Source organism: Oryx dammah, unplaced genomic scaffold (genome assembly GCF_014754425.2).
Source record: "Oryx dammah isolate SB20612 unplaced genomic scaffold, SCBI_Odam_1.1 HiC_scaffold_29, whole genome shotgun sequence".
In the NCBI taxonomy this organism is placed as follows: domain Eukaryota; kingdom Metazoa; phylum Chordata; class Mammalia; order Artiodactyla; family Bovidae; genus Oryx; species Oryx dammah.
The window spans coordinates 110,665,179-110,688,155 of NW_024070213.1; the positions used below are offsets into that span (position 1 = coordinate 110,665,179).

A 22,977-nucleotide genomic window follows, 5' to 3' on the forward strand; every position below is an offset into this window, starting at 1 on the left:
TAGTGTGACTTTAAGACTCCCCACTCTCATCTGATAGATGGTGAATTACTAATCCAGGAAATGGGCGAATATCTTGCAAATTTCAGTTCTGCAAAATCCGCAAAGAATGTTCCATTGTCCTGGCACATTCCGCTGGCTCAGGGAGAAATATTTAGACTATATGTGGTATATTTTTATCATTTCTCCAGAAACTTAGTTCATTATCAAAGACTCAATCAACCCTTTATTTTTCAGGAGCAGGGTGTGAAGCTGTTCTGTAATGTGTAATTATAAAGTTGAACTAGCCTAGTGTGTGAATATATCTTAATCTTACACAACCTCAAGAAAAGGAAAAAAGTCAGAAACTTGGTGGGAAAAGGCTAGTTGAGGGTGTTAAACAACCAGGTGAAAACAACTCATGATTGTTTACGTCACAGCCTTGAACACTTTGCATGTTCCATAAGTTAGGTTTCACTGTGAGAAAGGGGACAGCAGACTGGGAAAGTTAATCAACATTAAGGAACAGGTTTCCCTGGTGGCCCAGTGGGTAAGAGCCTGCCTGCCAGTGTAGGGAGCATGGGTTTGATCCCTGGTCTGGGAAAATCCCACATGCTCAGGACAACGAGGCCCATGTACCACAACTGCTGAGCCTGTACTCTAAAGCCTGCGTGTTGCAACGACTAAAGCCTGCTTGTCTACAGCCTGTGCTCTGCAACAAGTAGTCCCTGCTTGCCACAATTAGAGAAAGTCTGCACAGCAATGAAGACCCGGCACAGCCACAAAGAAATAATAAGAAGTAAAAATTAAAACAAGGATATAGGGTTATGAAGATGATTTAGGTAATAAATTGAAATCACTCTGTGGCAGTTTCAAATGTGTACAAATTCTTTTGACAGCTCAATCAAAAGATGGCAGTCTAATTACCCAACTTTAGTGTCTCGTTTTTAACAGTATATATAATGGACCAGACTAGGCTAGAAAAGACAACACAGCTACCTGCCTCTTTCTCTTGAGATGCTTACTCTTGGCGGCAAGGCCACGTGTAGGTGTTACAGCCATAACCTCAGCTAAGATCTCCCTCGTCAGACAGCATCACCAACAGCTTGCAGACTGTTCCAGTGCCGTTTTTTGAACTATCCTTGTGGATACCAACTGGTGCAAAGTGAGTTATTCCTGTTGAGTTCTGACTAAATTGCAGATCTGTGAACAAAAATGCCTTTTTAAGCCACTAAACGTTTCAGTGCTATAGATAATCAGAATTCAGTGCTATAGATAATCAGAATTTAACTTCAGAGCCAACATTCCCCATCCTACCATTTCCCAAACTACTGCAGATGCTAATGGATATTCAAAAGGAAAATACACAAAGTTGTCAGGCACCTGATAATCTGAAATTTAAAGTTTAGACCACACACACACACCCGACCCCACCCCACCCCCCGGATCAGAATTAAATTTATTCTTAAATTGGGAGCCATGGCAAAACAGCTACTCCAAAACTATAAAGGTTCCAGTCGTTCCAAGAGTAGAAACAGAAATTTGGCTTTGAGCAGGCTCTGTTCTGAAAGGCATCACTTTCATCATTTGGAAGTAGAGCAGTAGGGTAGTCCCAAATTAATCCAAATGTGATATTGAAGTGTTGCATGGTAATATCACTATTTTCGTTTTAAAACTGACCCACCTGGGATATTTTCAGGGCCCTGCGGTGGTCTGGTACATCTGCTGACAACTCCAGTTCTGAGGGGCTTCCCTGATGGCTCAGATGGTAAAGAATCTGCCTGCAATGCCTGAGACCCGAGTGCGATCCCTAAAACGTTTTCATGATCAGTCAAGTTTAGGGAGCGTTGCAGCCATCTCTGTCTATACCTATGTTCTTTTAGATTCACAGTGCACATCGGCATACTGAAGTTGAGATCTTGAGGTGAGAAGTCTGTTTTAACTTGAAGAAAGCCTTGTATGGAATTCACTGTTCATGGAACCACTAACATCTCAAGGAACACCACTGGGAAATGATGGTTTGGACCACTGGTTCTCAAACTTTCTGACCCCAGGACCTCTTTACATTCTTCAGTTACTGAGCCCCCCACTCCCACCCCCCTGCAAAGAGCTTTTGTTTATGACAGTTAAATCTGTCATTACTTTCCATATTAGGAAATTTTTTTAAAAAAATTAAAAACACATTAACTCAGACTTATGGTCAAGTTGAGATTGACAGGAACCAGATTCACCTCACCTCAAACCATCAAAAATAAAGACAAATTACATGAAAAAAATATGATTTTGAGAACTGACAATAGGCAACAAAGGAAAGTGAAGGGGAAAATGAGGTCAGCCTTGAGATTAGCAAGCTTATTACTCTTTTGAGAGCTTCTGGGCTATAGTGCAAGGAGGGGGAAGAATGAGGGAGCTGAAAGGCACCCCAAGTTGAGACAGAGCTGAGGGTCCAGAGGAAGCAAGGCGGCTAGAGTGGGAGGGACTGGAGAGGGCTGCACAGAGCAAGAACCCCAGGAATTTGTGAAGTCCTGCCTGGCCCCCGACGTGAAGTCTTCAGCTGCGTTCTGGACTGAACATGCGTGTGAGGTAACTACTCAAGGGTATGGAAAAACCATCTGAAAGATTTGGACAGAACAGCGTCTGGTGCTCATAGAGAGCTGGGGATAGTGCCTGCTCTCACCCGTGAGATCGGGAAGCGCGACTCATGGAACTCTATGGAACACACAGGTCTTGCTTCAGAAATGGGGAACGATTAACCCTAAACTGAACACTGCTCTGGTCCTGCCTTAAACAACCCTGCTCATCAGCAAAACCTGAAAGGATTAACGTTTCCAAATAACCGCATCCCAGAGCAACGCTCTGCAATTTCTACAGGAATAAAAAATACCCAGTACTCAGCTTCTAGTGTCTGGCATCCAGTCAAAAATTAGCAGGCATTTGCAGCAACATGGATGGGCCTAGAGACTGTCAGAGTGAGTGGAGGAAGTCAGACAGAGAAGGGAAATACCATACGGCACCCTTCGTGTGCAGAGTCTAAAAAGAGATGATTCAGATTCACAAGACAGACGCAGATTTAGAGAAGGGACTGACAGTTGCTGGGGGTGGGAGGAAGGGATACTTAGGGAGTTCGGGATCACCATGTACACACTGCTGTATTTAAAATGGATGACCAGCAAAGAGGTCCTACTGTACAGTATAGCCGAGAGAACTCTGCTCAGTGTTCTGTGACAGCCTGGATGAGGAGGAGGTTTGGGGGAGAATGGATACTTGTATATCCACCTGACCATCACAACATCGTTAACTGGCTACACTCCAACATAAAACTTCCAAAATAATAAAGTTAAATTTACCAAGCATGCAAAGAAGCAGGAAAATAGTTCATAATGATGAAAAATAAAATCTATCAGAACCAACTGAGACCTGATATACATTGTGATAATTAGCAGGTAACAATATTAAAACAGCTAACTAACAGTATCCTATTTTGAAAGCATCAAGTAGTAAAACAGATGATGTAAAAAAGGTTCCAATAAAGCAGTGTAGGTGAAAACTGTAACGGAGCAGGTAAAAAATACACTGGGCAGTCCTGACGACGGAGTAGACAGTGCAGCAAAGAACTTCAGGGAACGTAAGAGAACTTCAGTAAACGAGGCATCGCTGCGCCCTAGGACAATCTCAAATGGCCCAATATGTGTGTAACTGGAGTCTGCTGAAAGTGGGGGGAAGAAAAATATTTGAAATGACTGAAAATTTTCCAAATTTGATGAAAACTGTAAAACTACAGATCCAAGAAACAGCATTAGTAGCAATGAGGCTTCCTAATGCTTTGGATGGGAACAGTCCCTCTTTCTTACTTAGTACTAGAAACACTGCTGTGTATTAAAAAGCATTTACCACGAGGGTGGGACGACATGAGAGAACAGCACTGACATGCATATTACCATATGAAACAGATGACCAGTGCACGTTGATGCATGAGGCAGGGCACCCAGAGCTGGTGCTCCGGGACAGCCCCGAGGGACAGGGTGGGGCGGGAGGCGGGAGGGGGTCAGGATGGGGGACACGTGTGCACCCGTGGCTGACTCGTGTCGATGTATGGCAAAACCACCACAATACTGTACAGTAATTAGCCTCCAATTAAGATAAACGTATCAATTTTTTAAAAAAGTATTTCCCAATACCAGTCTATTATCTGATGACAGAGATATTCTGGTAAAATTTATCTAAGCGAAACATTCATACTTCAATTCAAAGGCAAAACTTTTCTAAGAGACACATATGATTTCCTTGAGTTGGTGACTTAGCTGACCTAGATCAAGGGACATTTTGAATTTTCCACTTGGAATTACAGATTTCTCTATTTTAAAAGCCACATAAAGATATTTAAAACTCTTATACCAAAAATTTGATAAAATTTAAGGTTTACTTTCTGACTTGAAGCTAAGATTTCTTGCCCTGGTATGTACCTGTTTCCAATTATCTCCATAAACTCTTAGAACCAGGCATTCACATCACAGGTGCAAGGTACCAATCTGGGAAGGACAGGGATCCACTCAAGAAGATAATAAAGAGAAAAGGACCTAACCAGAGTGAAAGGGGAGGGCTTACTATACAATTTCCTTTTGTATTTGTACTTGTTCAAAATATTGTTACTTGAGTTCTAATAGCTCTGGAGGCATTACTTTCAATACAGTAAAATAATTATGAAATGAGTATTAGGCCAATCTGTTTAATACCACTGGGTTCTCAACTAAACTGTAAACAATCATGTGATCAGTAGGAAAGGATTCCTCCATAATTGTTGCTTTGTAAATTCCCAAATAAAGCTTTCCTTGTCACGCAGTTTCTCAAGAAACTGAGAGCAATTCATAGGTTTCCAATGTTTCACTAGAGTCTTTAGACACACTTGCATTTAAATCTTGCGGATTCATACAGTTCCTGAAAATCCTAGTTAACTCTACGGAATCTAACATTCTTAAAGAAAAATATACTCTTATTTTAAAATAATTACAAACACGCACATATACACACATACACAGAATGAAAGTTATGTTTGTCATATCAATACTACCACCTTCTACTTTTGCCAATTTCTAGTTTTGCCACTTGATTCCTAGTTGACCCAGATATAAACATACAGAAAAACGTTTTCATACCACAGGTACCAGTATCAGCAGTTTATCAATCTTTTGAAGGGAACTGCGCAAAATAACACACACACACACTTAAGAGTCAATATTTATTCTGATTAATATTTTACAAAATTTTGACAGATTTAATTTATGTAAGGAGAGCTAATTTATTAAACACTTTACAGGTTTTTCTTTCCACAGAATAACACGTTAAGTAGCAAAATAATACTTGGCACAGTTATAAATAAAGAATATAAAATAAAAATATTCATAGCTTAAGTATAATAATGATGCTGTTTTATGCCTATTAATATTTCAAACAAATTCCTGGGAACAACAGAAATAAAGAAAAGATTCCAAAGAAGTAATTCATGTTTAGAGCAGAGAAGTAAGTTCCTATTTGCTAAAAGTATCCAATTAAGCTGATATGAACTATTCCTCAAAGGGTCACCCTGATACACAACTTTAGAACGGGGTTAAACTGGCTCCACACGTAAGACCTATAAAATCATGAGAAGGTACACTGCTGCATAGCTGGCTCCCGACCATCTGACCATTTCTGAGTTATAGATTTCACTGGTGCTATGAGATGGTTTAGTGCTAAAGCATTAACACTGCTAATATTTTCCATGTTATACATCTACAGTTTTTTTTTTCTATTTAACTGAAAGACATTTCTTTCGCACTTAAAAGAATATTGTACCATAAAGAAAGAACATGGTAACAACACTCTCATTCAAACTCTGAGAAAACCACCATTGTATTTGACTGTTAATAAAAAATGTTTTGATAAAAATTGCAACTGAGTCTTCATGTGAAGTGGCTCAAAATACAAAAAATTAAAACAAATTCTAGCCTTTTATAAATAACTTTGAATTTAAAAATTATCTAAAATTTCCCCCAATTAGTAGTCAAAACTAGCAGAGACATTTGTAAAGGTAACCAATTTTGTACATTCTATGACAAAATGGCACGATGCTGTTGCCGCCCCACACCCATCTCTTCCCTTTTCAAAAATAAAGCACGTATGCCAATTTTCTAATATTAAAACACTCACATACACTAAGTAATCTTTTTGATGTATGACTTATGGTCAAAGAAACTACTATATAAAAATGGTACTTGGAAATACTGAACGTCAACTATATACATTTTCGCTGCTCCTCTTACTAAGGCAAGGGGCGGGTTTACCACTAGATTGCTTTAATAGCTGTAATCTGCATTTTACAGAGAATACTACTTTTACCAAGCATCAGACATGCAGTGAACTTGCAGGGTATAATGCCTATTAACAGCAATATCGAACACCACTAGAAGCTCATTAGTTGTCTCCCTTTTCTTTTTGGTTGGATAAAATGAAATGAGCAGCTTTAAATACGCTAACACATAGAGACACAAGGAGAAAACTATTCGATAACTTATTTATATACAGATACACAATCTTTACACTGGTCTAGGGCCTGTCGTCAGTCTGGCCGCCCTTTTCCCACTCTCCCCTGGCCTATCCCCTCTCACACACTTCCCACAGGTTGCCTGAACCACAGTTTGCTACAGCACTTAAAAAGGACTCCACCAAGTCGCACTCTGTAAACAGTATTTGTGGAAGCAGTGACTAACAGTTCACCATGAGAGTATGGAAATGCTGCAACAAAAATTGATCAGTGCATCATGTTTAACAATTAGAAAATCTTTCTGAAACTGTTTCAGACGGCATTAACAAATTTCAAAACATTCAACGCTGGGAAAACTGAAACAATCTTAGAGATAAAATTCTGATAGGTCATTTTTAAAAAACCAGAATATACCATTAGCTTTTCTTTTATTCACATGTCTATTATGTACAGAAATCATGCTCCATCTTTAGCTAGACTCCCATTATTTTGTCTACATTTATTTTTGCAGTATATCCGTTTATCTCTATTACTGAGAATTTTGCATTAACTTGAAAATAGCTCAACTCTTAAAAATTGGACTATTTGCACATCAAATTAAATTCTAATTTACGCTTTACTGGATAGCGTGTGCTAGTATACATTCTATGAGGTGCATCATGCACTTAGTAGGGCTTTTAAGTTGAACAAAATAACATGACTTACTATACTCATGCAAGTGCTTTATTATCAGACCATAAAACCTTAAGAGCAAATTATTTCACTGAACTAAAAATATATCAGCACTTCAACAGCTGATAGCAATAAAATATTGTTAGCACATTTTTTTGGTGAACATTATTTTCCTGTGCCTCTGAAGACACATTACAGTAGATCCCTAATAAAACCACATGATTTTCATCACAGTATTTACATGTACATTCTAACACGTACATAATACTAGTCTGAATCAATTTAAGACAACTCTCTTGGAATTGAATGCAATACTAATAGTAGATTGCATTATAAAATTTAGCTGTATACCATAAATTTAGTTTTAGCTAGCCTCGAACATTTCTGATCAGTAAACCATGTCTGTCAACAGAATAAGTTCATTCTTTCCTCATGAAAAATGTTATGAGAACAAAACCATAAAGCTGCATATGTTGTGAATTCCCACATTAAGAACCATTAAAATTCTTGTTAAGATCTTTATTCTTCCCAGAAGTGGCAGTGTGTTCTGTCCATGTTTACCTTTAACAAAAGTGTTGAAAAAAAGACTGTAAAGTTCACTGTTAGCCCTACACATAGCATGCTATTTGTTCGAAGGATGTGGATTCGAGTGTGAGAGAGACACGGACAGACACAATTTTCAGGCACCACTCAGCAATATGCTTCAGAGGATAAAGATGCTGCTACACGAGCTGGTACCCAGATCCTGATGTTTGGTCATATTCTATAGTATACTGCCTGGTCCAGTCCACGATAACAGGACGGAAGAGGCCACAGCATCGGAATTCAAAGAAGTCTATAATATTCCTTACACATCCATGGCTAAACACCCCCCGCAAAAAAACAAGACACAGAAACAAACAGAAAACAGAGAAAGAAAAAAACAGTCTATTAGTACAGTAACTCAATATGAGTTTAACAGAATTTAATGTTAAATATATTGTTTCCAAACTTAAATACTCAGATTTTTTGTCAGAAAGAATCTGCTTATAACTCTACAAGATATTTATGCATTCATGTTTCTTCAGAGCTCTGACAACACTGATTTTCTCTTGTGCTTATACCATGGGTTACACTATTATAAAGTTATTCAAACATCCATCTCTCATTCCTATGTAAAATAAAATTTTTGATAAAACCTTTCCTTGACTGGTAGCTCTTTGGCAAGGAGACAAACTATATCCAAAATTGAGAAAGTAAAAAGAAAAATAAATATAAATAGCATAAATGTGACAGTGTACCCTAAGAGTAACAAATTTAAAAAAGAAATGTCAAGGGAAGTTCCTGCAATTTTAGAAACCTCAAGAATACCTTTGGAAAAGCAGTCAGTTTCACACCTTATGTAATTATTATGCCAATGGGAGAATTCTCAAAACTGTTCAACTGACTCTATTACTTTTTCTTTTGAAGATCTGCGTGTTTTCCAAGAGCATGCAACAATTAACAGCACCACAAAAGCTCGAAGGTAGCAGACAATATGTTTGAGTAAAACTCAAAAAGTTTTAAATATTTCATATTATTAGGAAACTACTGTTTAACTCCAAACTGAATGCAAATTTCCAAATATATACATATATAAATAAAAGAATAGTACAATCTCTTCAATAAATGGTGTTGGGAAAACTGAACAGTCACATGCAAAAGAACTAAACTGAACCACTATCTTACACTATATACAGAAATTAACTCAAATGGGTTAGACTTGAATTTATGAACTGAAACTAGAAAACAGAGATGGTAGGCTCCTTGACATTAGTCTTGGTGATGAATTTTTGAATCTGACACCAACAGCAAAGGTAACAAAAGCAAAAATAAATGAGACGACATTAAACTAAAAAGGTTCTGCCCAGCAAAGGAAACCATCAACAAAATGAAAAGGCAACCTACTGAATGGGAGAACATATCTGCAAATCATATATCTGATAAAAGGTTGATATTCAAATTATATAAAGAACTCACACAACTCAAAAGAAAAAAGGCAAATAATCCAAGTAAAAAGAGACAATCTGAATAGACTGATGGCCAAGAGACACGAGAAGACATTCAACATTACACTAATTGTTAGGGAAATGCAAATCAAAACCACCCTGAGACAACAGGGCCACATACTTGTTAGAATGGCTATTATCAAAAAGATAGGACAAGCAAGTGTCCGGGAGGATACAGAGAACCCTGTGCACTGCTGGTGGGAACATAAATCGGTGCAGCTACTGTGGAAAACAGTATGGAGGTTCCTCAAAAATTAAAAATAGGACCACCATATGATTCAGCACTTCCACTCCTGGGTATTTACCCCAGGAAACTGAAAACACTAGCTTGGAAAGATGTATGTACCCACGTGTTCCCTGCAGCATCATTTACAACAGTCAAGATATGGTAACAGTCTAAGTATCCATCGATGGATGAATGGATTTGTTAAAAAATGTGATACACACACACACACAATGAAACAAAATCCAGCCACTGTAAAGAAACGGGAAACCCAGCCACTGGCAATAACATGGGTGGACCGCGAGGGCACCCTACGTGAAGTCAGTCAGATCAAAACGACACTATCGCACTTACTTTGAATATAAACAAACCGGAGCTCAGAGACAGAGAACAGACTGGGGAGGCCAGAGACTGGGAGTGGGGCAGGCAAATGGGTGAAGGAGGCTCAGAACATACCAACTCCCGGTTCTAAACAAGGGCATCCTGGGAACGCAGTGTACAGCATGGTGACGGCAGGCTACATCGCACTGCACATGTGAAAACTGCCATGAGAACAGATCGTGAAAGTTCTCATGACAAGAAAAAATTTTCCAACTATTTACGGTGACAGATGCTAACTAGATTTTAACGGTGATCACTTTGCAATGTATACAAACATCAAGCCATCATGTTGTACACTTCAAACCAACATAATGTTGTATGTCAATTAAAGTTAAAAAGAAAAAAGAAAATTAGGTGTGTGGAAATTTTTATGTCATTCAAACAGCAAATAAAATAAGTAATCTGGGACTTCCCTGGTGGTCCAGTGGCTAAGAATACACGCTTCAATGCAGGGGACCTGGGTTTGATCCCTGGTCAGGGACCTAGATCCCACATGCTGCAACTAAAGATCCTGAATACTGCAACTAAGATCCAGTACAGGCAAATAAACAAATAAATATTAAAAAATAATAAGTAATCTGAAGCAAAAAGTAGCTGCCCGAGAGTCTAAGAAATTTCCCTAAAGAATGAATTTCAAGCAATTGTATTTTTAAAAATCTTCTTTCAATTTTCTTGATCCATTCATTTTTGAATGAAAATTTATAAATGGATGGAAACATTAAAGAACAAATACTAAACGTCAGTAGGTCAATAAAGTTTGAATCGTATAATTAAAGGAAAAAGTGAAATCTTGGTATTTATGTTTTACAAGCTATTTTATACATGGCTAAGTAAAAGAAATATTCCCTATTTCGTATCTTATTGCCACTTTAAAAGAAAATACTTCTCTTTGATGTACTCATTAGATATTTGCTTAGTTTAGTTAGTAAGGAACTTCTTGAAGAAACTTCAAGAGAAAATATTCAATCCACAGAAATGTACATACTTGAATGGACTTTCAATAGATGTTGTTGTGACTTTAAAGTGCTTGTATCTCCTGGCATTCATTCTTTCATTTGTAGTAATACCTAAACATGATATCTGAGAGGCAAAAGAAAGCAAACCATTAAATCTCTGTATATTCAATATAAAATAAATTAAAATTAATTCTCAGGATTAGGATGGAGAAAAAAATGATGAAGTCTGTTTTTGGTTTTCCATCAAGAAACATCAAGCTAGTGTACAAGAGATCATCTATCTCTATTAAAAGTAGCTAGTTAAACAGGGAAATAACTTTTAAACAGGTTACCTGGCATTGTGTATGTGGAGAGATGGACATTATGTACATATTACTACTCCATCGGCCCCTTTTAAGCAGGAGATTTTTTAAAAATCCTAATTAAAAGGAAAGGGCTTCCCAGGTGGCTCAGTGGTAAAGAATCCGCCTGCCAATGCAGGAGACACAAGAGATGCAGGTTTGAACCCTGGTCAGGAAGATCCCCTGAAGAAGGAAATGGCTACCCATTCCAGTACTCTTGCCTGGAAAATTCCATGGGTAAAGTCACCTGGTGGGCTACAGTCCATGGGGTTGCAAAGAGTCAGATACAACTGGGCACACAGCACACACAGAGAAAATCCATGTGTATCAGTTTTCTTGATTAAATTAAGAAAAAAGTCAATTAAATTAACTTTAAAAATTAAGTTAAAAAAACCTCTTGAATAAATACTGATATTTGCAGGTAATAAAATATTACTATTAAAACACATACAAAATTAATGGCACCATTAATCTAAGCTCACAGTTATATCCAACTGGATGTATGTAAATGAGCAAGGACAGAAACAATAAGCTTGTTAAGAGTAGCACTGAAAGCCAAAAGTCCCTAATGTAAGGAGAGGGAGGCGAGGCGGAGAGACAGAGGCGAGAAGAGAGGCACAGCAAACTCAAGCTTTTAGCTCTTGAAGAATCTTAGCTATTGGGAAGGAGGAGTGGTTATAAAGAGGACATGCTGTTATCTTTCAAGCAAGGAGTGAGTTTTTAAGAGTTCTCTGCACACTGAAGAAAACTCATTTGCACATACCTGATACATCTGACACATGAGTAGCACAGCCACCCACATGAAATGGAAAACACTGTTCAGAAACATCCAAAACATCCAAGGTGAACAGGTGGCAATCTGAGTAATGTATGTCCAAAATCCATCCTTGGTGTAGCTGGTCTCACAGTGTAGTCCCCAGTCTAAAATCAGAGCAGAAGTACTCAGATTTACTCGATAATCATCCAAGCCCCTTGTGGATGATTTTGTGGTAGGTACCACTTAGAAAACATGACCTAAGAATCTAACTGATGACTTTCAATGTGAGTATTTTTGTACTCATAAATAATTCCCTTATCCCCTAGTGAAAAAACATAAAGAACAGAAAGCAGTAGCCAACCTTCAAAACAAACAAACCTGTCCTGCAACAACAGTTTTTATCTGACTGGTACTGCAGACACAGAGTACATAAAAACATGTCCTTTATACAAAGATGAGATGATATATACATGTGAGACTTCTCTGGAGGGAAGGCATGTAATACAAGATCACCCTGGGGAGGAGAGCTTTTTCCAGAACAAAATTTACTCAGAGAGCTGCTGCCAGGAAAGAACCGATGTTGTTGCTGGACCATGCTCTTTCTTAGGGCTGCTGGAATGCCAGAAGTCAGGGTGAGGATCTCCAACCGAAGCTTTCTCTCTCTGTTCATCCCTGTTTGAGGAACTAGCCTCCTTTTTCATTACAGTATTAACAATAATGGAGATTATTCTCAGTATCTGTGGGAGCAGGAAGACTAGGGCACCATCCAAGACTTATTTCCAAGTCAGTATCTAGTGTGTCTTCACGCTAAGGACCAACAAGCCCTGAAGGACAGTAACTAAGATTTTCATTCACATTCTTTCCAAGTTATGTTCTCAGTGCAATAAAAGCCTATTATTTCTTCTAAAACACTAAACCATATGATCAGTGAATGACAACTTATTTTTAACCTTTTAAATACTCTCCAATAGACAATAATTATACCTTACTCTTCAAAATATTTCAAGTTCTGTGAAAACTGAACTTCAACTATATTTTCCCCAGCTGTTTGATAAGAAAGAGCAACTAGCATAATCACAAAATTTACAAACTACTAAAGTAAAGCAAGCACGCAACGTGAAAAATCTTGGTGTATTTTACCCAGAAGCTTTTCAAAACCTATTAAAAGATAATTAACTGATAATTCTGTTGCTTATACTCTACTGAATATGTTTGATAGTTCTGTATCTATTTTTTCATTGTAGTGAATTGCCTCAGTTAAAAGACATTTGTTATCATCGTATTTTTTTGTTAACAAGGCAAAGCGTAAGTTTGCAAACACTTGCTTTAAGAAGAGAAAAGGCACTAATTGTACTCACAAGAAATACAGCCATAAATCATCCAGCAGATCATAAAAAGCAAGAAGAACAGGTAGCCCATAAAGTATCTATGGTTGCCTGCACCTAGAGAACGAAACAGAAGCAATTTTTCCAGCTAAGAAAAAGCAAGCAGACACACACCTAGAGATGAGGCTGGGGTGGGGAAAGGCCATGAAAAGTGAGATACATGTCGGGCAGTAATCACAAACCTTATTTTATAAAACGATCGTCAAGAAAACAGTTGGTTTAATGGAAGTCTTTAAATAAAAGAAGGCTTACAATTACACACAAAGATGTAGCGACTGCAATCAAATGCATTCTGAAGTCAGAAGTCTTAATGAACCAAATAAACCACAATGTTGAGCTTTGATTCCATTGTGTGTTTTGAGGTTTAAACAACCCTATTTTATCTTTACTTTTATAAACTTTATGATCCAACTTTTTAAAGGTTTCTCCCCAGGAGTCATACAATCTTTGTAACATCTCCCAGCTGTCCCTCATAAAATCTCCATGGTCATCTCTCAGGCCCTTAGTCCACTTCCTTAGACTGTGCCATTCTCAACACTGAGGTGTGCAGAGTTCTTACGTAACAATTTTGTAGTAATTTTTAATTGTCTTACTTTCTCTAGTTTAACTAAAAGACAACACAACCTGCCTCTTGACTGATTTCACTGCTGTCCAATGGAGAAAACAAGAAAGAGGAGGCACCAGAGAGAACTGATAAAGAAATTATATCAGTCTTTCCTAGACAATGATTTTATGATGTCTTTTCCCCTCTCTCGCAACCAAGCTGATGTACCGCCAACAAGGAAATAATCAGGGGAACGAGGAGTGTTGCACGGTGCAAGAATGAAGCTTCCACACCTACTTTAATATTGTACTCCATTAGTTACCTGCTGCTGCTAAGTCGCCTCAGTCGTGTCCGACTCTGTACGACCCCACAGACAGCAGCCCACCAAGCTCCCCCATCCCTGGGATTCTCCAGGCAAGAACACTGGAGGGGGTTGCCATTTCCTCTCCAATGCATGAAAGTGAAGAATGAAAGTGAAGTCGCTCAGTCATGTCTGACTCTTAGCGACCCCATGGAGCAATGTAAATGAACAATATATTTAGAAATTACTAATAAAACTTACCTACACAGTTACCCACCCATGGGCAATGATGGTCGAATTTTGCTATACAGCGGTTGCACACACCACAATGTTTGGACCTTACTGGTTTCCGTATCTGTCAACAGGCATGTGAAAAGATTACAAAAGGCACTGTACCTAAGACAGAAAAGCTGAACATTTTCTCAAAATACAATTATGAAAAAAAACAAGGTTTCCAAAAGAACAGATCCAATCAAAAATCATTCTTGTTTAATAAAATTTCAACTGCAACAACAATGAAAAAGAAGACTACACTAAAATATAAACTTGCTGGGTGGGCAGTCAGATAAACAAACAAACAAAGAAAACTTGCTGTGTGGGCAGTCAGATAAACAAACAAACAAACAAAAAGTCCCAAGGTGGGGCAGAACCATCAATTTACAAAAACAAGATTCAAATACCAATCTGTTATGGCAGTGAATGGTACTATATTTAATTCATAACCCTTAAATTCCTCAAATATCACTCTTTTGGCTTCTTAATGAAAATCTATCACAGTGAATGATATTGGTAGCTGCTTAATAAAATGAAACTGTTCCTTAGTAATAGGAAGGTCATTAGAAGTGAATAAAAGCAGCTTTTAAAATTCAAATCATTAATGTCTTCCCAGAGTTAACAAATCTAGCAAAAAAAAAAAAAAAAAACCCAGTAAGTGCACGCATCTTTCAGAGCCTCCTCAGATCTCAGGTTAAGGTACAACACTTTTCCCTGCTGAACTGCAAGACCATTATCTAAGAAAATACAACATGCTTGTGAAGTTCAGGCAGTCCCTGTTTGTTCTAAAAAACAAAAAATACATTATACAGCTCTCGACAGGCAATAAAGAATTCATTTTCATGATGCCTTCTGTTTCAAATGTTGTGAAATGCTTTTCTCTCCATTACTCTAAAGCGGTCAAGTGAATATAAGAACTCATTAGTGATCTTCAAAGAGCTGTTAGTCCCAATGCTGGATACATGACAAGAGCCAGAGTAATAACACTTGCTAGAAAGAAATTTCAAAATACCCTTCATTGGTGGTTCAATAAAAGCACTGTCATTTCCCCAAAACTTTACATAAGGTTATACATGATTCTGAGGGTACTAAGAAAAGGCATAGGTGCAATATGTGGCTCTTACATGGACTAAAATAATCTGTGGACCCAAGAAAAGGCTAAGTCATTCTTCACCACAGATGTGAGACTAAATCTATCAGCAGAAAGAAGTAGGAAATATCAAACAACTTCTACCCTAACTTGCAACTCTCAGCTAAGTCTCCTCTTTGAGCAACAGTTATGAAGGAATTCTGCACAAAAGCTGACACAAGCAATTCATTTTTAGGAAATTCTGATTTACATATGTCTTCTTACCTATTTGTCAAAGTGAAGGATATCCATATAGTTAAACAAATACCTCTGTCAATTTGAATCATTTTATAATACAACATGCTCTTGATTTTACAATACCAAATTATCTATCCAGAACTACAGCTTACCGTAACATAATACATAATGAAAACATTTATGCTATAATGACAAAAGTAGTCTTGTTCTTGCCATCAGATATTTACTTAATAATGAAACTGTACTGAGCAACTCTATATAAAAGAATCTGCCATATGGCAAAAACATCAGCAATATATACTTGACTTTGTGGAACAGAATAATATGTTCAAAGAATAGTAGAATATAAAAATGCTCTAAACATTAAGAATACAATTCTGCAAATTACCCATTGTAAAGCACAGAAACAAAAATCTTTTTAAAGCATGCTTTAAAATACAAAAGAATTCAGTACTCTAAAGTTGTTACCCAAAATAAAGCAGTATATATAGTGAAAATCCAAAATCATAACTGTTTGTCAAAGAATGTTAAGTCAAACTTAAAAGAATCTTTAGAACTAGAGCTTAGTTTCAAAAACTCATTCCAGAATCCTCGGCTAAGTCGATTATTTCACTATTATTGTTAAGATGTTAGTTCAGTTGTAGTGTATAACTTAAAGGTGTAAAAGAACATAGAGTTTCAAGCAGTGATTTGGGGATGTTTCCATTTCCGTACAGAGAAACATGGCTTATACAGGAACACTGTATGCCACAGGAATACGGTGGCAGTCCATACATTTTCCACAAGAACTGATTACAAAAATCAAGCAGAAAATCACTAAAACACAAAACCTTATTATTATCTACAACCTGGCTGAATATGACAACTTTTACTGTCAATGATAAAAGAGTGCTCTAATTTGCATAAACACTCTAACACAGATGGATAACTGCTCTGATGTTGTCTTAAAGATTACCTAATTTCCCATCATGGCCTTTAAACATAAGAAACTAGGATAACAGCATATTAGGGAATCAGTAAACTTTTGATTTTAAATACTTTATTAGTTTTTTGTTGAATTACATTCTGAGAAAAAGAGAATGAATACAAATGAATGGCAACACTGAATTGGAAATGCAGTTACAGTATAACATCAGGGGGGACGAGAACACTGGGAAGAAGATATCTTTTCCCCACCTTTCCTCCTGTCCCATCATCTAAAAGCCTTCGGGTTGGGGGATCATGAAATGTGCTCAGTGAAAGACACTGTCCTGGTTTCCCAAACTCTCTATACTATGCCACTGCTGAGGGAAAAGGAGAGAGGAAGGAATAAAGAAAAAAATACTACCAAACAGGTACTGCAGAATATACTGAGGTCCAGACTTCCTGTCTCTGCAAGTTCAACTATTGTCTGTGAATTAAAAAAAAAATAAACTTCATTCAAAACAGAACAATATTCATCAGCTATTGTTCCATCAATGTGAGTATCAATACACACTACTAAATACAGATAACCAACAAGGACCTACTGTATAGCACAGGGAACTATACTCAATATTTTGTAATAAACTATAAGGGAAAAGAATCTGAGAAAGAACATATTATTTCTCAGATTCCATATATGAAACTCAGTGGTTCAGTTATACACAGCTGAATCATTGTGCTGTACACCTGAAACGAAAACAACTCTGAAAACCAACTATACTCAATAAGAATATTTATATGAGTGTCAACAAACACACATTTATTTTTAATTAACCAAGGTTTTCAGCCGAAAATAATAAATTTCTTCACTTCTGTTATTTTACTATAATTTGAATACAGAAATTTTATTTCTTGGATATATGAATAAAGCAACCCTAAACTTAAGTTACGGGAATAAAACTAAATTATGTAAGAACTAGTCTGCATGGGTTTTGATGATTAAGAGATAAATGTAAACCTGAATCCAAAAAAGACTTGAATCTTCAGAGCTAGATTATGACTTAAGAAAACCTGGCAAATCAATCAGCAGTAAATGTCCAAAGAATACTGAGCGTAAGCGCAGCGTTCTTCGTGCAGCACAGAGAGGGGCAGACTGCGAAACTGCTAGTGTTTTAATCAATTGTGGATAGAATAACTCATCAGGATTTGTTCTGTTCTCAGGGACTGGGTTAAACAACTCTTAAAATACTTTACCTGCCTCTGGTCTAATTCTCTACTTAACATGACCTCTTTGGATTATAAATTCAGCTTCCTAAGTACCTGAGACATAGATGAGGGGTGCCCTGGATCACATATACAAATATGTTAGCTATTAGAACAATTTACCTATACTATCAACCAGTTTTCTGGGCTTCTAGTTTACACGGTCTTTTAACAAACATTTATTTAATGAATGCAAATTTATTTGCTGAAGCTTTACAGAGATGTTTAAAATACTGTATTAGTCCCTCAAAACAATTGTAATCCTTAGAAAGAAGAGAAACATGAAATTTTAAAATGTCATGGAAGTGTAAGGGCACGCATCTCAAGAGCACCAACTATATAATCTCAGATTGGTTTGAAATTCCCAGTTTCTTTGTACTCTCGTATCTGCTAAAAATACTGATAATCTGGCAATAAAACACATGTAACTATTTAGATTGTATCTTGCTACCTTTTTCTTTTGTTCTTCTGTGGCTTTAATAATCCCTGGATCTGATTTCCAAGATTTTCCAAAATTGTAGAAAAGTGCAATACTGTTGGCAAGGAATGGAAGATGGATAAATAAAAAATTGAGATGTGCCTAAAGTTAAGGAATCTAAAGAAGCAATGAAAACTAGTTATTACTATAGGTATCTGTAAGATTTTATCACACATACAAAGAAACCTAGAAAAAAGTACAAGATGGTTTATTACATCAAAATGAATTCCATCTATACATGCTAGTCTATTACATCACAACAAACACATTTTCCATTGTGCTCATAAGTAAATGCAAAAAACAAAAATGTCAATTGCTTACAAATTTTAAATCATGTAGGGTAAGTTTATCTGACACTTTTTTAAAGTCAGTGAATACATTATTTTTAAACGACCATTACTTCTTTTGACAAAAATGAGGGACTTCTCATGTCCAAAGTAATTAGCATATTACTTTATCTATATTCATTAAAATCTACCAAACACTTAGATATCATACCCATATATTTAAAAGATTGTTTTTACATTCTCTTCATTGCCATTTTTGCCCACATTCAAGTTGACTTTAATTTTAGAAAAAGTATTTATAAACTTGCTTAAAACAGAAATACTTTCTTTGGTTACATTTTCCTTCCTAATAAAAACATAATAAATGTACCAGGCACTTATAAATGTTAAGTGAAGAATCAAAGACTATTTTCAATAACACTGGGAAAAATAAAGCAATGTTGCTACAGCAACACATTTTTAAGACACAAAACACTCCATTTCCAAGATTTCCAAGACAAAAGCTGTCCACGAAATTGCCCGTCAGAATAGAGCCGTCTCTGTACCAGGGAAGAAAGGAAAGGCCTCTCACAGAAGTCTGGGATGGACGCTGATGACAGGGATCTCTCTTCACACACTGACCGCACTAACCGTTCATGTCCATCCGTCCTCCCACACGTCTGCGGGCCACACCCCCACCAACTGACTGCCTCAGCCCAGACCTTTGTCTTGTTATTCTTCACAAATGTATTATTGGTCTAAAAGGCATGAAGAGTCCTACTCTGTTCATCTGTTAGGTCTTCATTAATTATGAAGGCCCCTAAGTACCTGGAGAAGGAAATGGCAACCCACTCCAGTATCCTGGCCTGGAGAGTCCCATGGACAGAGGAACCTGGCGGGCTACAGTCCATGGTGTCGCAAGAGTCGGACATGACTGAGTGACTTTCACTTTCACTAAGTACACGTTAAAAAAAAAAAAAACAGAAAAGATTTAGTAAAAAAACATATATGCTAGGAATTCCCTGGTAGTCCAGGGGTTAGGACTCCAAACTCTTTGCTAAAGGCCTGGGTTCAGTCCCTGGTGGGGAAACTAAGATCCCACAGACTGCAGGATGCAACCAAAAAGAAAAAAAGTGTACGCTTTTCTCCTGTTGAAAAAAAAGCTTATGTAGTACAACTATCATATATTGTGTAAGATTTTTAGACATTATTATGTATACACACTTTTTACATTTCTCATGGAAGCACAGGTTAAGAAAGAACAGTTTCATGAATGAAACAAACCTGTCTTCGTTTGGTAAATACCAAAACACTATCCAACCACTTAAAATACAGGAGGAACAAAAAGGAAGAAGAAAAAGAGTAGTTAATATCAGCTGCCACATATAAAAGTGATTTTCTTGCTCCAGTCCCGTTTACTTCCACATTTCACCATCCTCATTCTCCAAAAGCCATGGGAACAGCCAGCACAGAATACACAGAAAGCCAAACTTCCAGCTCTTTCAACAGCCAAAATAAAATAAAAAGTAAATAAAGCTTAAGAATAAAGCTGGATAAATATTATGTGCCAAGAATGCTGAATGGTGGCATTTTTCAGTGCAGATTCCTTACTCACTGCTGCTGCTGCTGCTAAGTCGCTTCAGTCGTGTCCGACTCTGTGTGACCCCATAGACGGCAGCCCACCAGGCTCCACCGTCCCTGGGATTCTCCAGGCAAGAACACTGGAGTGGGTTGCCATTTCCTTCTCCAATGCATGAGAGTGAAAAGTGAAAGTGAAGTCACTGAGTCGTGTCCAACTCTCAGTGACCCCATGGACTACAGCCTACCAGGCTCCTCCATCCATGGGAGTTTCCAGGCAAGAGTCCTGGAGTGGGGGGCCATTGCCTTCTCCGCCTTACTCACTGACTCACCTGGAAAGCCCACATGCCATTTAGGCACAAAACCCCAATGATAAAGCTTGCTGCCATCCCCATGACAAAACCAAGGCAGAGGCTAATCAAGCAGTCTAAGGTTAAAGAATGGATTAGAGATGAAGCTGGTAATAAAACCTAGGCTCTTACTACATATGCTATCCTGCCTCTCCAAAGTACTCTACAGAATATTGAGTCATTAAATACTATGGGAACAATGATCACATCCACCTCTGATTTAAGAAGCTTAAGACCTGATTGAAAAATAATTTATTTTTAGATACAGAATTCCTAACAACCTATTTCAAAAGTTTTGTCAACACAATAAACAGTAGACTATATTATTTACGACAGTGAATTTTAGAGTTGTATGATAATTACAGAAGAAGTATGAACAAAATTTTCAAATAAAAGTGCAAGCAAATCACTCACAAATCTCAGTACCAGAAATAACCACAGCTAAAATTACATGTGCTCACTTCCGGCTGTTATCATTCACACATTCTAAAATTAGAATCTCTCTGTAAATACAATTTAGTATTTTTTGTTATAAGTATGACCTCACATCACTAAGTCTTAGAAAAGCATTTTAACAGATACGTTATTGTCTACCACATGTTGGATAACTGATAAACCTATCCTCCTATTCAGGTTATTTCCATTTTTCCCTATAAATGGTACAATGATAAACTTCTTTGTAAATAAACCTTTGATCTGATCTCTTATTATTTCCTTGTACAAATTATGGTCAGTGTATAATATAGGGCATTTGAAGATACACTGTATCAGGTCAAAGAACTGGGCTCTATACCAGACTCTCAATAATTACCTGGCTATGTAACTTTGAGCAAGGCATACAACTTCTATGAACCTCGATTTTTCAATCAGTTAGAAAACAGCATTATGATTTGTATGGTATTTTTTTTTTTAATCTCAAAGAACTGTTCTGAGAACCAAGTAAAATAATATATCTGAAGAACTATAAATCAAATAGAATTTATTATAACAAATGGTTTATATCAATATAAGACTCATTATCACCACAAAAAACCTGAAGCTGAGTAACATATGAGAAACTAAAACAACTTATATACAGTTGACCCTCGTGTCTGCTGCTGCTAAATCACTTCAGTCGTGTCTGACTCTGTGCGACCCCATAGACGGCAGCCCACCAGGCTCCCCCGTCCCTGGGATTCTCCAGGCAAGAACACTGGAGTGGGTTGCCATTTCCTTCTCCACGTTTCCTTCTCCTTGTCTACAAAATTTATTTGTAACCCCAAAACCAATATTTGAATGCCTCTGCAGTCACTTGTGAATATGTGCAAAGTAACAATAATCGTGAGTTGCCTTATGTACACATCTCCAGCTGAGCTAAACAAGGCAATACTTTGCCTTCTTGGTTAGCATTTGTGTGCTTTTTGTTGGTGATTTTGCTGTTTAAAATGGTCTCCAAGTATAGTGCTTAAGTGCCATCTGAAGTTCCTAAGCAAAAATTGATATATGGACTATATAAAACTCTCTGGCATAAAGTTTTCACTATTTGTAATTTACTAGTTATCCTGCTTTTCTCTACTTAAATGCAAACAGATTAACAGTACAGCAACAGTCTATAATATTTTGAGATGTGAACTGGATTTTTTTTGGAGGGAACATTAAACTTATTGTCTGATTTAGGAAGCCAAGTTAGAAAATATGTCTGGAATACTAGTCATTTCAGAGGTCAGTGCTTTTTATAAATTTAAAATTGATGAGGTACTGAAAATGAGCAGTTATGTTTTACTCATTAAATAATCCAATAAGATAATTCTAATGCTTAATAAATCTCTGAAGAACAATTTTTATATCAAAGTAGTCCAGAATGAGCTAGTAAAAACTGCAAATGAAAAAACTGCAATAGACACTATGCTAAGAAAGTATTTTAAAAAGTAATCCTATTTGTAATTTTTTAAGGCATCTCCACACTGTTCTCCATAGTGGCTGTATTAGTTTGCATTCCCACCAACAGTATAAGAGGGTTCCCTTTACTCCACACCCTCTCCAGCATTTATTGCTTGTAGACTTTTGGATTGCTGTTATTCTGACTGGTGTGAAATGGTACCTCATTGTGGTTTTGATTTGCATTTCTCTGATAATGAGTGATATTGAGCATCTTTTCATGTGTCAGCGATCCGTATGTCTCCTTCAATCCCACTGCTGGGCATACACACTGAGGAAATCAGAACTGAAAGAGACACGTGTACCCCAATGTTCATCACAGCACTGTTTATAATAGCCAGGACCTGGAAACAACCTAGATGTCCATCAGGAGATGAATGGATAAGAAAGCTGTGGTACATATACACAATGGAGTATTACTCAGCCATTAAAAAGAATACATTTGAATCAGTTCTAATGAGGTGGATGAAACTGGAGCCAATTATACAGAGTGAAGTAAGCCAGAAAGAAAAACACCAATACAGTATACTAACACATAT

At 37.1% G+C, this 22,977-nt stretch overlaps 1 protein-coding gene across 1 annotated transcript in view; it reads right to left on the bottom strand.

Moving 5' to 3' along the window:
- Positions 1-5,193: 5,193 nt before the first annotated feature.
- The window catches only part of ZDHHC17 (zinc finger DHHC-type palmitoyltransferase 17), a 98,765-nt gene continuing 80,981 nt past the window's right edge, over positions 5,194-22,977 (bottom strand). The window contains exons 13-19 of the mRNA XM_040233979.1: positions 18,301-18,425; positions 17,011-17,073; positions 14,345-14,438; positions 13,212-13,295; positions 11,860-12,017; positions 10,785-10,879; positions 5,194-8,029 (exon numbers count right to left, since the gene is read on the bottom strand). Of these exons, the coding sequence (XP_040089913.1) occupies positions 7,891-8,029; positions 10,785-10,879; positions 11,860-12,017; positions 13,212-13,295; positions 14,345-14,438; positions 17,011-17,073; positions 18,301-18,425 (758 nt within the window). The 3' untranslated portion in view covers positions 5,194-7,890. The remainder of the gene's footprint in view (positions 8,030-10,784; positions 10,880-11,859; positions 12,018-13,211; positions 13,296-14,344; positions 14,439-17,010; positions 17,074-18,300; positions 18,426-22,977) is intronic.